The sequence below is a fragment of the Procambarus clarkii genome, chromosome 20, assembly GCF_040958095.1.
Source record: "Procambarus clarkii isolate CNS0578487 chromosome 20, FALCON_Pclarkii_2.0, whole genome shotgun sequence".
In the NCBI taxonomy this organism is placed as follows: Eukaryota; Metazoa; Arthropoda; class Malacostraca; order Decapoda; family Cambaridae; genus Procambarus; species Procambarus clarkii.
Window position 1 is genome coordinate 46,375,070 of NC_091169.1, and position 18,160 is coordinate 46,393,229.

The window sequence follows — 18,160 nt, forward strand, 5'->3', positions numbered from 1 at the left end:
TACGACATATATATATATATATATATATATATATATATATATGTCGTACCTAGTAGCCAGAACTCACTTCTGGCTATATATATATATATATATATATATATATATATATATATATATATATATATATATATATATATATATATATATATATGTCGTACCTAGTAGCCAGAACTCACTTCTCAGCCTACTATGTAAGGCCCGATTTGCCTAATAAGCCAAATTTTACTAAATTAATATATTTTCTCTATTTTTTTTTCTCATGAAATGATAAAGCTACCCATTTCATTATGTATGAGGCCAATTTTTTTTTATTGGTGTTAAAATTAACGTAGATATATGACCGAACCTAACCAACCCTACCTAACCTAACCTAACCTATCTTTATAGGTTAGGTTAGGTTAGGTAGCCGAAAACGTTAGGTTAGGTTAGGTTAGGTAGGTTAGGTAGACGAAAAAACATTAATTCATGAAAACTAGGCTTATTAGGCAAATCGGGCCTTGCATAGTAGGCTGAGAAGTGCGTTCTGGCTACTAGGTACGACATATATATATATATATATATATATATATATATATATATATATATATATATATATATATATATATATATATATATATAATAAATAATGTATAGAAGGACCCATAGCCTCGGAGAAGAAAATAAAAAGTATTCAGAGGAGACCTTGTGGTTTCTCACTGAACACTAATATTATCTTCTCCTACCACCCCTATATGTATATATGTATAAATTTTTTTTTTATTTATTTATAAAAAAAAGGTGTGTGGTGTTGTCATAATTATACTATTTATATAAGTGTTGTAAATGATTTCATATTTTGATATAAATTGCAAAAGTTACATTTGATTTAGTAAGATTTTGTGTACTCCCAAATCTAAATGTTCCTATAACATATCCCTCTGAATGAGAGATCAAACCCACCTACTGGATTTTCCTCCCAAATCTAGATGTACAAGAAAATCTGGATCCAGAGGGGGAAGACACAAAGTAATTTCCATCCAATGGTATATTTTTCTTTTTGCTAATCTTGAATTTTTTTGTAAATATTAAAAATATATAAAGCATTTTTACTTTTATAAATGTTTACCAAGCTAATACTTTTACTATTAACTTGTACAAATTAGTTTGTAATATTTTTTGAAGCATTCCGACCGTTTGTGAGGGCATGCATAATGCGTTTTTCTTGTTCCTTTGCAGTCTGGCCTCTCATTACTCAATCATTTTTACTGGCTTTTCTTTTGATAGGTATCATTATTTGAGAGTTGAGGCCATGTTGTGTGACAATAGTATGGGTATATTTGTCGAAGGGTAAGAGGAACATTTTTCTTAAGGGGGCGGTATTCCCAAAATATGCAATAAATAAAAACTCGTTCAATTTCAATCAAACTTTTTTGACAAGTTGTATATGAAAAGGGTTTCATTTGGTCCAAGTCTCAGCATCGTAGCATAAATTGGAAGGGAGGAAAAAAATATTGAATTGTCAAATTTTACAAAATGGTCAAAAACAATTATCAAACAAAAATGTCAACTGAAATCATGTCTATGACTCTCATCTATCACAATAGCATATATTAAAAACAAATTATAATTAGTTTCATTAAAAAAAAATTTAGTTAAAAAAAAAAGGCAATTTTTTTTTTTATAGGGCGATTTGCATGAAACTTGTACACCTGACTGCACGTATGCCTATCTGTAAGGGTGCCGATTTTGGAGGAAATTGGCAACTACATGCCAACCTCAGCCACAAAGGGCAACACCTTAGACTTTATTTTTTACTTGAGTGTTACTTGAAAATGAATATCTCTTTAATTTTTTATTCAATTTACATGAAACTTACACATTATATGTAAATTTTATGTCTCTAAAATCGTAAGTAAGCGTTTTTATCTTGAGTTCATTTATTGACTTTATAATAGCAATAAACATGATATATTTGCATAATTTTGGGGGGGAACTTAGACTATTTGTATTAGGAAAACTAAAGACATTTTGGAAAATCCCTTGCAAGAGATCCTTTATTATATGTTAACACTTTGGCGTACCCCGCGTGCCACCCCTCAACTGTGTGATTTGGGTCCCAGGGTGTGACGGGAGCACGCGTAAATTCTGAAAAGTGTATACTCTCTTCAACTTTGTCACCTTAATTCTCGTCCTACGAGATTAAATTTGGTATCATTGTGTTCGCAGTAGAATTCTCTACAGCACTAAATGCATATAAACTCCAAAAGCCCGGCTAATTACCCGCAGCAAACAGAGAAAGTGCGAATGAGTTACTCAGGAGCGCACAAACGCGATAAAATGTTTCACTATTTTTACTCTGGTCACCTCAATTTTCGTCCTAGGTCTTTCGCCTTCCAGCTACACTCCCAATTCCCGCCCTTTTCAAGCCTTTCTTCCGCAATTTTCTTCCTGGAAGGGCCTTATCCATCGTGGAGTAAGCGTAGATAGTTTCTAAAGCCGCAGTAAGAAATATAGCCACGGAAAATAGCTGAAATGTTCACACGTTTGAGATGTGAGGGGAGGCGACGTTGGTCACAACAGTGGAGTGAAAACAATGGGCCGACGGCGTGTGTCGAGCTGCCTTCGGGCCACGAGGCGCAACAAGGAAAATGGGAAGACATCGGCGCGCATTTTAAAACCAGTCCCAAAAAAATCAGATAAAAACCTGATTTTTGGCGATTATTTAAAGTAGATGACGCAATGCTGCGTCATCCCCAGCATTACCGACAGTAAACGGATGACGCAATGCTGCGTCATGCTCGGGCGAAAGTGTTAATGTGTCGGAAAAGTGTCATAGAATGATTATATCTGAAAGGTGTGGTTGTAAACTTACACTTGAAAATGTATAAAATTCGTTGAAAAAAAATAAAAAAATTTAAAATCTCCCTTACTATTTAGGCTACAGTACTGAAACTTAGAACAATTGCAGCCCTTTTTATATACAACTAGTCAAAAATAATGGTTGATACTGAACAACTTTACTGTACCCGAATACCGCCCCCTTAACAGATAATATGACAGTTATTTTAAAAACGTGAACATGGCTCATCTCAAGATCTCTCAAGATGGCTGGGGAAAGTAATACCTGGCAGAGGAGCATGGTAGTAATACAACAGTATTACAGTACTTAGTGCAGTAGTACATGAGGTACTACATAACTTTTTTTTTTTTTTTTATGGAAAAATAGTTGAATTAAACATGTGCAGGTTTAGGAATGAGGAAGTTGTGCATATGAATGTATGGGGTGAGGAAAAGATATAGAGCAAGTCAACTGTAGTACAGTACACAGAGGTTGTGCAAAAATGTTAATAGAAGCTAAGAATCATTTAATGAGATGGACGTATAAGGGTGAAAAAGAAAGGAATCATTCGATAGAAACAGATGACCAGTTTCTTTAAAAGGAACGGTATATAAAATGGCAGTAGGTAGAGGGATTAAAAGCACCTGAAAGAATGAATGGTTTGTGGTGATAGAGCCAACTTGAAAAGCTTCTCCTGCGGCCATCCTGGGAGGGAGTAAAGCTTGGATGGATTGGTTTAGTATCAGTATGTACTTGACAAAGCATACATAACAGCTGACCAATTGGTGGCAAGAGGGGTGGCTCAGTACACTATTTTTAGCTTCCATAATTAACCCTTAGACTGTAGAGATTGTAAGAGCCATATTTTATGTGATGGGCAACAATGATCAGTCTGGGCTTAAAAAAAAAAAAAAATTACCTTTTGCATCAGTAGATGCAAATCATCGTACCTCCAAAGCTCAAATATGCTACTGAAACATTCCATTTTCTTTGGTTCTAAAATAAAGCTGATGTATAAACTTGCAAATTAAAACTAGTGTTATTTTGTAACTACTGTAGTACAAAAATACTACTATTAAATTTTAATATTAGAGACTTAGATTTTTAATACAAAACATACAATAATTCATGTGTAATAATATTTAGGCATTGGTTGCACTACACTAGTACAGTGGTACCTCAGCTTACGAATTTAATCCGTTCCCAGAGATTGTTTTGAAGCTGAAAATTCACAACCCGAAACAAATTTTCGCGTAAGAAATAATGTAAATTGAATTAATCCGTTCCACACACTCAAAAATATTAACTTCAAAATAAATTTAATACCTAATTCACCCAAAAATTTAGTTGTCTTGAGTTATCTTGAGATGATTTCGGGGCTTTTTAGTGTCCCCGCGGCCCAGTCCTCGACCAGGCCTCCACCCCCAGGAAGCAGCCCGTGACAGCTGACTAACACCCAGGTACCTATTTTACTGCTAGGTAACAGGGGCATAGGGTGAAAGAAACTCTGCCCATTGTTTCTCGCCGACGCCTGGGATCGAACCCAGGACCACAGGATCACAAGTCCAGTGTGCTGTCCGCTCGGCCGACCGGCTCCCGTACTAGAGTAGTACGGGAATGGTCTAGTACTCTAGTAAAAATGGTCTAGTACTAGAGTATGTACAAGTACTAGAGTATGCTTACCTTTATCGATAACACTTGTTGGCGTATGGAAGCTGGCGAGGAGTGGAGGGGGAGGAGAGGTGTTAGTGTTTGGAAGGGGAGTCTCCTTCCATTATAACATCAGGCAGTGATGACTTCTCTGGGTTCTCTCTGACACATTTTGCCTGTATACTACTAGGACCTGCTTGTGGCTTACTGTTTGTTTTTCTCACTAAAAACCTTTTCATAGATTTGTTTTTCCCTACGTTGTAACACTTTTCTGTAGTGAGGCATCATAGGGTCATTAAAAAGGTTAAGGCAACGGCCTACTACAGCTTGCTCGGTGAGTCGTTTCAACAAAAATTTGCATTTTCTATAGTCTACACCACTTCTTAATTGTTGAGGAAGGGACATTCTGTACTGCCGCCTCCTCCCCAGAAGAAATTTCCTCTGCTGCCTCTTGTGAAGGGTCTAGGATTTCTTCGGTGGTCAGTTCTTCGCTTTGTTCCTCCAACTCTCAACACTCACAATTGTGAATGACACTTTTTTTCAATTTCTCAAACCATACCCTGCTCACCTTAAACTCTTTCGTATTTGCATCACTTGTTCCAGGTGGCTTTCTTTAAAAGGTTTTCATGCAATAGCCTTGCTTTTTCACAAATGATGGCCTCTGAAACGCTATCACCCCTAACTCCTTGTTGTGTATCCAAATTAACGACAACTTTTCACATAGTGTTTGTTCTTTGTTTTGTGATTGTTGATACACCTTTTGCCACTTTAGCACTTATAATGTAATTTTTCTTGGCAATTACAGTGCATATCGTTGATATAGATTTGTTGTACTGCCTAGCTTGTTCAACAACCTGTGTACCATTTTCATGTTTACGAATGATCTCTTGTTTTTGCTCTATTACCATTCTCATATGTGCTTTCTTAGGTTGAACCTTACCACTGACCTTCTTTGGACCCATGGGGTGATATATAATAATTACTTTTATGTTCAAAACCTCAAAAAGTAAAAAACAATGAAATTCTTTACAAAGAATTCATGCGTGATTGTCACTAAGCGGGAGGCACTGGTAAACTGAAGCATGAGCAACTGTGCCACCTGGAACCACGCGCTAGGTCGTCCATACGCATATCAACAAACTACGCTATCTGAAGCAAACCTTATAAGCCAATTCACATTTTACGAAGAAATTGGGGTCGTTACCTGAAAAGTTTGTAAATAGTGGCATTCATAAGCTGAGGTGTCACTGTACCTCCTAAACTAAGATCATAGTTTTCTAGACCTGATCAATACAATGGGGCCTCGACTTACGATGCTAATCCGTTCCCAGAGACGGATCGTAAGTTGAAATATCATAAGTCGAAGTGATTTTTCCCATAAGAAATAAGGGAAGTGAATTAATCCGTTCCCCACCCTCCAAAATATTAACATACAAATACATTTTCTACTTAATACAATGTTTTTTTCTAACTACAATACAGTACCAAAGTTTCTCTTACCTTTATGGAGGGCTCTTGATGGCGTATGGAAGATGGTGATGAGGGGGGAGGAGGAGAGTTGTTACTGTTTGGAAGGGGAGTCCCCTTCCATTATCACATCAGGCAGTGATGTTTTCTCTAGAGTACTCTCTCTCCTACATTTTGCCTGAATACCACTAGGACCTGGTTGTGGTTCAGTGCTTGTTTGTCTCACTACAAATTTGTCAAGAGACATTTGTTTTTTCCCTTCGTTTTAACATTTGTCTGTAATGATGCATCACAGTGTCATGGAATAGGTTAAGGCAACGACCTATTGCAGCTTGATTTGGGTGAGTCGTTTCAGCAAAGGTTTGCAATTCTTCCCATGCTGCACACATTTTCTTAATTGTTGAGGAAGAGACATTCTGTACTATTGTTTCTGCTCTATGGTCATCCTTACATATGTTGAGCCTTACCACTGACTTTCATGGGACTCATGGCGTGATATATAATAATTACTTTAATGTACAAAATGCAGAAAATCACCACAAAAGCGGAATTTCTTATAGGCGCGATCGTCACTCAGCGGGCAGCTGTAGTAAACTGAGGCAGGTCGGCGGTGTGATTGGGAACCACATGCTCGGTCGACCCGAACGTGTACCAACAAATATCGGGAGTAGACGACACCATCGGATGTCGAGTCGCATTTTTCGATGAAATTTACATCGTAACTCGAAATTATCGTAAGTAGGGGCAATCGTATGTCGAGGTGCCACTCTATATAAAAAAAAGGGCATTTTTTTGTTATCAATAAATTTTTCATGTCTAACTCAAAATGAATATGAAATACAGTACAGTATAGGATTTTATTTGAAATATGCTTTGTGGCTTTCCCATGATACTAATGGTTTTTCAGTGTTGCTGTCATCTATACAGATCATTAAAAATGTTATGAGAGCTATATTAGAGGAGTTACCATTTATACCATAATTTGTACTATGCTCATTGAGAAAATTTCTGTGTAGTTTTAATTTCCACTTATCGTGTTGGACAACTACCAAGAGAACCTGACCATAGAGGTACATTACCCTCATTGCCCTTTTTAACCCTTAACCCTTAAACTGCACAAAACGTCATGTGATGTGTGACACTGAAGGGGGTATAATTCGAAAAATATTCAAATTATGTAAAAATTGCTTAATATTAAACAAATCTTCAACTTATTGGCTTCAGCTTCGTGAAACTTTCATCAAAATATTTTCAGAAATTGATTTCAGACGAATATTTAAAAAAAAAAGTTATGTTGATAAAGAGAACGGCTCCTATTAACAGCCGAGTGCACAGCTGTCTGTTCTACAATCCCTATAGAATGGATTTTTCATTAACTCTAAACATTTGGAGTTATAAATTTTTGTTGTCTAAATTTGCACATACATTTCAAAATCTGGTTCAAATGCCACACACCATATGAGGTTTTGCGCAGTTTAACGGTTAACCTTCGTGCTGCACGGCCTTTGTGACATTCTGGTGGTGCACAGAAAATAGTGTCTCTCCCCCCCCTCCCCCCCCCATTTTTTTTCTTTGTATATTATTATAAACCTTTCCCTGTACATGTACACACAAAAAAAAAAAAAAAAAATGAAAAACAACCTTGGCTGTGGCAACGTGGAAATGCTGCGATGTGACGTTATCAATACGTGTTTGCCCGCGCAGGAAGCTCCCAGAGGCGGTCACGCAGGCGTTTCAAGACCCGCAAGTTGCCACAAATATATTTTCATTAATTTTTTCAGTGCTTTCTAATTTATTATTATTATTATTATTATTTATTATTATTATTTTTATTATTTTATTTTTTAAATCGTATCTGATGCAAATTTGTGTCCTTTACAATATGTACGCAGTAGAACGTTCATAATGTTCCAAGGAATTGTGATACATGTCACTAATGTTTCCACAAAAAATGTCGTAGTATTACATGTTCAGTATTCAATTTATTTACACTGTACTCTCTCACACACTTTACACTGTATTACACACTCAGTACTTCGGAAGCGAGTGATAACCAAAGCAGCAGTCTATGGTACACAGCGCAACTTTGCACTTGATGCACCAGGCACACACAGATTTTCGCTTCCTGTTTCTTCATTCAATGTGCTTGCAAACAACGCACTCGTGTACACCCTTGGCTTTAGTTCCTGTAGGTGGTATGTAGCCAAACTTGTGAAGTGTAAGGTAGTCTTGAAAAGATCTAGGAAAAGATCAATGACAAAATTCTGTCCTGGTATCACTTGTATCTTGACCTGTATATGGGAAAGGAGGTGCAACATCAGAATCAACAAATTGTGGTTTGTGTGGTACAAAATTATCAGTCCTCCCACGCAAAATCACCCGTGCTCCTTGTACAAGCACCACCACCACTGGCCTAGTAACACCATGGTGGTAGTTGTTAACACACTGTTCATCTATGCTACTTGTATCAGAAGCAGCATCACTGAACCCAGAAAATGATTTATCTATAAAATCTACCTTATTAAAAAATTTGAGATGACACGAGTGGTGGGGATAATGGTGACTGATGACTTGGGGCTCAGCCTCTACTGGATACTCTTGCTGTATCACTTGTGTTAGGTCTTTATTGTGCCTTGCTTCATCAATATCACTTCCCTTATCTTCAAACAATAAGATCTGAATTTTGCCGTCAGAGAGCGATCTTTCAACACTGTATCTGACGGGATTGGGAGCAAGAGGCACATGTGCCACCCATGGTTGCTGGACCAGAACTGAGGCTACCTGTGACCCTGGGGTATTCTGGGATTTTTTTCAAAATGGCTGCCGCTCACTGGAGGCCTCAGGCCTCCATATCGTATCCAACCTACCGCACGCACGTTTTGAATCTTAAGATATCTTGAAATCAGGTTTCCTCACGTTTTCAAGGTAAAGTATACAGTATAAAAAAAAATTGTGACGTACTTTGACCATGTTGGAGCAGAAAAGTTGAATTTATGGGTGCCGAGTTGTCTCTGTGGCACACTAGCCCCATCAACCCCATAGGGTGGCAGATGCTGCCAATATAATTTTTCATAATTATTTCAATGTCTCAATGGTTCTCTCCCCCCCTTTTTCTATAATATTATTCAAAAAGGGTGTAATTTGATGCATTTATATAATCAAATGTGTTACGTCAATATATTCAAATATGGTGCGCATTAGTCCACACATGTAGCATATTCTTAGGATAATAAAAGTAAACAATAAATGTAAACAATACTGCCATAATTGAGGAAAGATGCAATGACTTTTTAAGTGGTTGCATAAATGCTTAATGAAAGTGCTGGTGTCTCGGGGCTCCACCTGGCTGCTCCCAGCAGACCCTATTAACTGCAAAAATGGGGGAAAGGTGAGAGTGGGAAGGAAGCCACTCAAGTCAACACCTTGAAAGAGGCATCTCGTTACATTCAGCATTAGTTTTTTTGTTTAAATTTTGAATGGAGGGCTAGTGGCCAAATTTAGTATTATGTTTAGAGGAATTTGTTACAAGAGAGTATGAAGTTGGGAGGTGCCACTGTCCATGGTAATGCACCTGGCCGACAATGTGGTATTTGTAAATTTTTTGTTTATTTCCCATTACAATATAACTTTTTATTTTACATGAGCATTTATATAGACCCCTTAACTTGACATCTGGTTCACCCTACAGTGCCAGTTCTGCTTCCCCAAAATGGCTCACTAGATAAAGTACTCAGAATAGATGCTGAAGCTTCAGCATTCAATCACGCTCAAAAACATATTAACATATGTTTTTGAGCGTGTTAATCTTGGTAGGGATGTATCACGTGTTTTCAGAATGAATTAAAGTTTATAAAGGATTTGAATACTCATGCCATACAATCAGTATTATGGTCATTTTATACGAGTGCTGTGGGTGGTATCTGGTAATCCACGTGATAAATAGTATCTCGGAAATCTGGTGAAAGTTTTGAAAACTGTTTTTGTGGTCCAGGCAATTGTATTCTTCCTCCTCCATAACTCAGTCGCGGCAAATATTTAAAGTAATGGATAGTTGACGGTCAAATGTTGAATTTGTGACTACTGCACAGTATGTATATCTGCATTTATGTACTGTATATGCAAGTTTTATAAGTGTGGATGTTTCACATATCTCATGAAATTTATTATTATTATTAAGTAATTTATAACAAATTTTTAAACTGTAAAAACAATGCTGAAGTACACTTGAGGGCAAACAGTGCTGTTTTATTTGTAAGTAGCCTGTAATGTACTTTTTACAGCTGCATATTCTAGTAACTCATTTCCTGTATTTCAGTTGGATTGGATGCAGCTGGTAAAACTACAATTTTGTACAAGTTAAAATTAGGAGAGATTGTTACAACAATTCCAACTATAGGCAAGTATCTTGAGAAGTGACTAATATAATATTAATAAAATACAATTTGAAAAATATTTTTCATGACATATATTGTAATGTAAAATGGAGCAAGATTTGAATTACAGTACTTTTTAATAATTTTACAGGGTTTAATGTGGAGACTGTAGAGTACAAGAATATTAGCTTCACGGTGTGGGATGTTGGCGGCCAAGACAAAATTCGTCCACTTTGGAGGCACTATTTTCAAAATACTCAAGGACTCATCTTTGTAGTTGACAGTAATGATAAAGAGAGAATAACTGAAGCTTCCGATGAATTGGCGAAGATGGTATGCATGAAATTCTTAATTTGATGTATTGTTTACCAGCAGAAATAGCATAATTTAGTAATCATTTTGTTAAGGACAGGAAGCCTGCATATATAATTTAGGCCTGTATCGAGGTCCCTCAAGATTGAATTACAGACCCTCTCCAGGATGCAACCCCACAGTTGCCGATCTCCTGGGAACCTGTTTCCTGCTAGATGGACAGAGGCATTAGATGAAAGGAAATGTGCCCAACCATTTCTGTTCTGCCCAGGAATGAAACCTGGGGAGCTGGTCGGCCGAGTGGACAGCACGCTGGGCTTGTGATCCTGGGTTCGATCCCAGGCGCTGGCGAGAAACAATGGGCAGAGTTTCTTTCACCCTATGCCCCTGTTACCTAGCAGTAAAATAGGTACCTGGGTGTTAGTCAGCTGTCACGGGCTGCTTCCTGGGGGGTGAAGGCCTGGTCGAGGACCGGGCCGCGGGGACACTAAAAAGCCCCGAAATCATCTCAAGATAACCTCCCCAATTTTGAGTAAAGAACAAAGCCAACTGTACCACAATACAGTTGTATCTTTTCCCATCTTGAATTCGTCAAGTTGGTGTCCAAACTTGAATTTGAATGCGTCAAAACAGTGTGTCTAATCTTTGTACAGTATAATGGATATAATCAAAATTAATATAGAAAAATCTACTACAAATGTGTAATAGGTTTTCTTTATCAATTTTAACTTCTTGCTTATTTGTCACTTATATAAGTCCTGTACAGTACTGTATACATGCACAGGAAGAAAAGGATTAGGGTAGGACAGTGGAATCGAACCCGTTTTAAAGTCATCCCAAATACCTTGCTCAAAATATTTTCTCATCATGCTATTGTGATATCATTGTGTACATAAACTGTGGCTTTATGCACAAAAATATTTAAATATTCAGGGTGAGTGGGGTGGCAGGTACATGACTGCTTAACTAACAAATGGCCTCTTGATATCTTCCCCACACACACCCTATCCTTCACTCCATTAATTTCCTCCCATCCAATCCCTCTTCTCCTTCCTGGATGGGACTAATACCATATTTGGTCTCTCTCATATACCCAGTTATGGTTTTGGTAAGTGTTTTAATCAATGATATTTTTAATGTCTTCTTTAGTTAGTTTTAATGTATGTCATTTTTGTGCTTGGACAGCTTTGACAAATTCATTTGTTGCCAGTGTTTAAATAAAATATGTAGGTACTTGTTTAAATATAATATGTAGGTTGTAATGCAGCCAACCACTAACATAACCCTCAGTCATCATTTAGAAGTTTCCTCCATCACAATTCCCTCACACATTCCTGCCTCACACATACATTCCATCTCCTCCTGCCTCTTCCCATGTATGCATTCCATCTCCTCCTGCCTCTTTTCACGCATTTATCTTCCCCACATCATTACTTAGATGATTGCCATGCCCTCCAAGAAGACCTGGACAAAATAAATATATGGAGCACCACTTAGTAAATGGAATTTAATGTGAATAACTGCCATGTTATTTCTGTCACTGTCACCTGAGGACAACATTAAGAACATTGTGCAAGGAGCCTATGCTACACTTTCTAACTTCAGAATTGCTTTTAAATACATTGATGGAGAAATATTAAAGAAATTGTTCATGACTTTTGTTAGCCCAAAGCTGGAATTTGTAGCGATTGTATGGTGTCCATATCTTACGAAGCACATCAATAAACTGGTAAAGGTGCAATGACATAAAGAAAATGTTGCAGTAGGGGAAGAACTGCAAAGTTTTCCTGAAAAGAATCATCCAGATAAAGCTTTAGCAGGTCGTTGCGTTGATCTTATTAATGACAATATGATGTCTCGCTACAGACAGGTGTTACAAAGAAGAGAAAAACAATCAATGGAACGATTTCTAGTGAGATAAACAAGCAGGGAGCTAGAACCAGGTCCTAGTGGAATGCAGGCAAAACGTGCCAGTGTGTACCCCAAAGAAGTCATCACTGCTTGATGTTATAATGGAAGGGGACTCCCCTTCCAAACACTAACACCTCTCCTCCTTCCCCCCCCCCCCTCCTCACCATCTTCCATATGCCAACAGGAGTCATCAGTAAGGTAATAACTTGTACATACTTTTGTACTGAAGATTTGGGTGAATTAGGTATAAAATTTACTTTCAAATTAATTTTTTGGCGAGTCTGGAATGGATTAATTCATTTTCCACTTTCTTATGGGGAAATTTGCTTCGGGTTACGAGCCATCTCTGGGAACGGATTAAATTCGTAAGTCAAGGCACCACTATACTTAACAATACAATGGTACCTCGGAATACGAGTGTCCCTGTATACGAGTTTTTCGGAATACGAGCAGGATTTCCTCGGAAAATGTGCCTCAGAAGGCGAGGGTTACCTCGGAATCCGAGTTTGTTGATACGTGTACAGGCCAAACTAGCACGTGGTGGTACGGCGATCGTCGCCCCTCACCCCTCAGTTTTCCAGTGCCTGGCGCCCGGTGACTATCCCACGTCAATTCTTCACCCGGATTTTCAGTGTTTTGTTGGATTTTTGGTCATTTGACCATAAAAGTTATTATATATCTCACCATGGGTCCCAAGAAAGCCAGTGGTAAGGATCAAGGGAAGAAAGCTCATGTGAGGATGACAATAGAGGAAAAACAAGAGATCATTCGGAAGCATGAAAATGGTACACGTGTTGTTGAACTTTGTATGCAGTACAACAAAGCCAAGTCAACGATATGCACTATACTTGGCAAGAAAAAGGACATTATGAGTGCTAAAGTGGCAAAAGGCATAAGAACGATCACGAAACAAAGACCACAAATACTTGAAGTGGAAAAGTTATTAATTTGGATACACAACAAGGAGTTAGTGGGTGATAGTGTTTCAGAGGCCATCATTTGTAAGAAATCCAGGGTATTGCATGAAGACCTTGTAAAGAAAACCCCTGGAACAAGTGCAGATACGATAGACTTTAAGGCAAGCAGGGGATGGTTTGAAAAATTTAGAAAAAGTGGTATCCATAGTGTCATTGTCATAGTGTCATCCATATCCACCACACCTCTCCTCCTCCCCCCTCCTCACCATCTTCCATACGCCTACAGCATTCATCAGCAAGGGTAAGTAATAACTTGAACATAGTTTTGTAGGTTTATTTAGATGAATTAGGTGTAAAATTTAGTTTGAAGTGAGGTTTTTGGGGTAGTCAGGAATGGATTAATTCATTTCCCATTATTTCTTATGGGGAAATTAGCTTCGGAATACGAGCTGTCTCCAGAAACGAATTAAACTCTTAAACCGAGGTACCACTGTATGTGAAATGGTAGAAACATCTATAGGTATTTATTTTTGTGAGGTAGTGGGTTGGTGTGCAGAGTTATGTATTTTTGTTGAACATGGGCATTAATTTAAAGAGCATGCAGTTAACGGGGGCTCATTGCCATCCTCTTCAACAGTTGCACGAGGATGAGCTACGTGATGCTGTCTTACTAGTGTTTGCCAATAAGCAAGATTTACCAAATGCCATGACTGCTGCTGAACTCACAGATCGTTTAGGACTTAATCAATTACGCAACAGGAGGGTGAGTAAAAATGAGTATTGTATTGTATATGATTGTGCTTTCTCATTACTCGGATAAGGACTTGTTTTGTATTTTCTGGGGGCGAGGAGCCCCTTCGGCTTCCTGGAGCTATCTGGGCTGATATGAGTGTATTAGACCCTAGCAACAGACAAGCGAATGGAGTTTTTAGGCCTATCAGGGGCCACGAGCCAGAACCTGGGCCCCTCAGAGAGGCATGAGAAGCAATGGCCTATAGAAACCCCCGTGTCGCTGGAAGCATTCTGTCTGCCATTGACCAGGTTAACCCTTAAATTGCGCATGGCGTATACGCCATGAGTAACATGTCCCATCGTGCGCATGGCATATATATTCGCCATAGGGTGACAGGTACGATTCAAATGGCCTGTGGCTACACGGGGTTCACATCAGCTTCCTCAGGGCTCTTGTAAACAGACGCCATGTTTAAAAAAAATCGTCGGCATTATTCTCTGGTGTGAGAGCCACAGTACCAAGGCTGGCGCACACAGCATGAGCGTGCGCCAGCCTTGTATTACAGATGACCCCTGACTGTGATAAAAATGACCAGGATTGTGATAATAGCAAGATTGTTGTGATAATTAGCGCTGTAAGTCCCTCTTGTTTTATCTTTTAAGTAGCTCTGGGGAGCTGAAGGGGCTTCACTCAGAAAACCAGCGTTGAATGTAATGAAACGCCATTTTCTGGGCAAGACCTGAAGGCTCCCCAGCAACCCTCCCTCCCTCCCTCCCGGTCGGTGGTTTTCGCATGTTTTGACATCCAGCCTCAGAACTGGGGGGTGTGGATAGCCAGTGTGGGGGTCTGGGGCTCCCCCTTTGCCCTCCTAAGGAGGGGAGAGCTGCACAAACGGCGGCGTGGTGACAGTTGTGAAGTCATGCTCATTTCTCGTTTGGGGAGTTCTGTCCAACAGTTTGGCTTTTGGTAGCAATTTTTTAACCCCCAAAACAAACCCTATCTGGGTACCTGACCTGGTCGATGGCAAACATAGAATGCTTTCAACCACACGGGGAGGGGAGGGAAGTTCTATGGGCCACTGCTCCTCGTGCCTCTGAAGGAGCCAGGTTCTGGCTCGCGGTTCCTGGTACAATCTGTTCTCGCACTTGCTTATAGTCAATATTGGCTTATTTAATAAGTGCATATTTGACATACTAATTGATTGTGAATATTTTAGTTTCCCTTGAAAAGCTTCATAGAAAACACCGACCTCACTTAACCTTCTTAGTATGTTAAGATAAGCATCTTATTGCTTCTTATTTACAATTATTACTTAACCTATCAACGGTATAGGTTAAGTAATAATTCACATCAGTAATAATTCATATAATATCACATAACCTCTACCTATCAACGGCATAGGTTAAGTAATAATTGTAATTAAGAAGCAATAAGATGCTTATCTTAACATACTAAGAAGGTTAGGTGAGGTTGGTGTTTTCTATGAAGCTTTTCAAGGTAAACTAAAATATTTACAATCAATTAGTATGTCACATATGCACTTATTAAATAAGCCAATGTTGACTATAAGCAAGTGCGAGAACGGGTTGGCCGGTAAGCCTAAGAAATCTATTCGCTTGACTGATGCCAGGGGTCTAATACATTCATATTAGCCCGGATAGCTCTGTGAAGCCTCCGGGTCTCGCCCAGAAAATGGTGAGACATTACACTCAACGCTGGCTTTTAATTTTATCCTGATTTTGTTGTTACCAAGAGCTTGGATCTCAATAAAATGCAAATGTTTGTTTCAAACATGTTTTATCACGGTTTACAAGATTACCTTTTTATAAGATAAATATATTTTTCTATTCACAGTGGTACATTCAGGCTACGTGTGCAGTTCAAGGACAAGGATTGTACGAGGGTCTGGACTGGCTATCTAATGAACTGTCAAAAAAGTAATGTCTATACCATTGTGTTTATCCCATTACCTTCTATAGGGTTTGGGTCCTGGTGTGAACATAGGTATGGATGTCCTTTATCATTTTTTATTCTTTTGCTGTAAACAAAAATCTCAAGACATTGGTTTATGTACAAGTAATGCAACAGTGTAATAAATTAATAAAAACAAATTTGGACATACGAGTATACATTTACAATATTTACATGAACTTCAGTGGGTTTTGTGTTTAGAAATAGTTAAATATTTATTTGTGCAATTTTGAGTATTATTAACATTTAAATTGAAAAAAAGATTATTCAACTGGCAATAGACCATACAGTACTTTTGTTCTGCATGCTTGTGTATTTTTGTTCACTGCACTAGACATATTGAGTGAATGTCTGGCATGGTCCACAATGCCCAGCAGCTGTTATCCTGTTCCTTTCCACGTTTGACCGAGTGTTTTGTTGGATGAAGTGCCGAGGTGAATGTCTGTAATGTTAACTTCGGACATCCACATATAAATCCAGAAATTTTAATATTGTTACTGTAAGGTGTGGGAGTGCCAACCTCCCATCTAATGTAGTATGTATATTTTGGTATATAGATTTCTGGTTACTTACACTGGTAACACAATGATGTATTGGCTTTAGGGTTAAAAATCGAGGGGATTTTGAAACCTGTGTGTGGAAGAGTCCATTATCCTAACAAAACATCTTGGGGCATAAGAATCATAATGTAAATATGTGTGTTATGGTGGCATTATGGTTATCCTTTGGTTGGCATTTGTGCTCTCACCTCTGCAGATTTTGTTGTTTAATATCATCGCTCATTATACATATTGTAATATGTTAGCCAGTGGTGCAACTTGTCATAATCTTAGCTTATGATTTTCATGCAAAGTATGTAACTGTAACACTTTAGTATACAAACTTTTTCCCAGGAGAATTTGATTTATTACTAGGACATATTTTATATTGAGAATCATATTTTTTGAACCAAATTCAGCTACCTGGGATAGGCTACATTCCTTGTTGCTATTAGTCTGTCTGTTGTCATCTTTGCTTTACTAAGATGATAAGGTATGTCATAGTTTGTAACTTCTTAAAAATAAACATGTTTAACAACATGTTTCACTTTTAATTCTCCTTGTCTTATTATCCTTTAGAAAATACTTATATATATATATATATATATATATATATATATATATATATATATATAATATAATATAACATCTCTGGAATATATCACAAGTCGATGCATCTAATGTGTATTAAAGATTGAACTGATTGTTCCATTCTTAACATGAAAATAATTTTTGTATGCCCTGCCCTTTGTATGCCCACTACACATGGGCTGTGATCAGAGGCAATGTATCAGACTGGAGAAATGTCACAAGTGGAGTACCACAGGGTTCAGTTCTTGCACCAGTGATGTTTGTATACATAAATGATCTACCAGTTGGTATACAGAATTATATGAACATTTTGCTGATGATGCTAAGATAATAGGAAGGATAAGAAACTTAGATGATTGTCATGCCCTTCAAGAAGACCTGGACAAAATAAGTACATGGAGCGCCACTTGGCAAATGGAATTTAATGTTAATAAATGCCATGTTATGGAATGTGGAATAGGAGAACATAGACCCCACACAACCTATATATTATGTGAGAAATCTTTAAAGAATTCTGATAAAGAAAGAGATCTAGGGGTGGTTCTTGATAGAAAACAATCACCTGAGGACCACATAAAGAATACTGTGTGAGGAGCCTATGCCACGCTTTCTAACTTCAGAATTGCTTTTAAATACATGGATGGCGATATACTAAAGAAATTGTTCACGACTTTTGTTAGGCCAAAGCTAGAATATGCAGCAGTTGTGTGGTGCCCATATCTTAAGAAGCACAACAAACTGGAAAAGGTGCAAAGACATGCTACTAAGTGGCTCCCAGAACTGAAGGGCAAGAGCTACGAGGAGAGGTTAGAGGCATTAAATATGCCAAAACTAGAAGACAGAAGAAAAAGAGGTGATATGATCACTACGTACAAAAT

The 18,160-nt window shown here is 38.0% G+C and overlaps 1 protein-coding gene across 2 annotated transcripts in view; it reads left to right on the forward strand.

Moving 5' to 3' along the window:
- Nucleotides 1–17,245, forward strand: part of Arf4 (ADP-ribosylation factor 2) — a 37,532-nt gene extending 20,287 nt beyond the window's left edge. For both annotated transcript variants that reach the window (XM_045737764.2, XM_069327915.1), the window contains 4 exons: nucleotides 10,251–10,331; nucleotides 10,460–10,641; nucleotides 14,086–14,211; nucleotides 16,036–17,245. In XM_045737764.2, the coding sequence (XP_045593720.1) occupies nucleotides 10,251–10,331; nucleotides 10,460–10,641; nucleotides 14,086–14,211; nucleotides 16,036–16,122 (476 nt within the window). In that variant the 3' untranslated portion in view covers nucleotides 16,123–17,245. The remainder of the gene's footprint in view (nucleotides 1–10,250; nucleotides 10,332–10,459; nucleotides 10,642–14,085; nucleotides 14,212–16,035) is intronic.
- The last annotated feature ends 915 nt before the right edge of the window (nucleotides 17,246–18,160 follow it).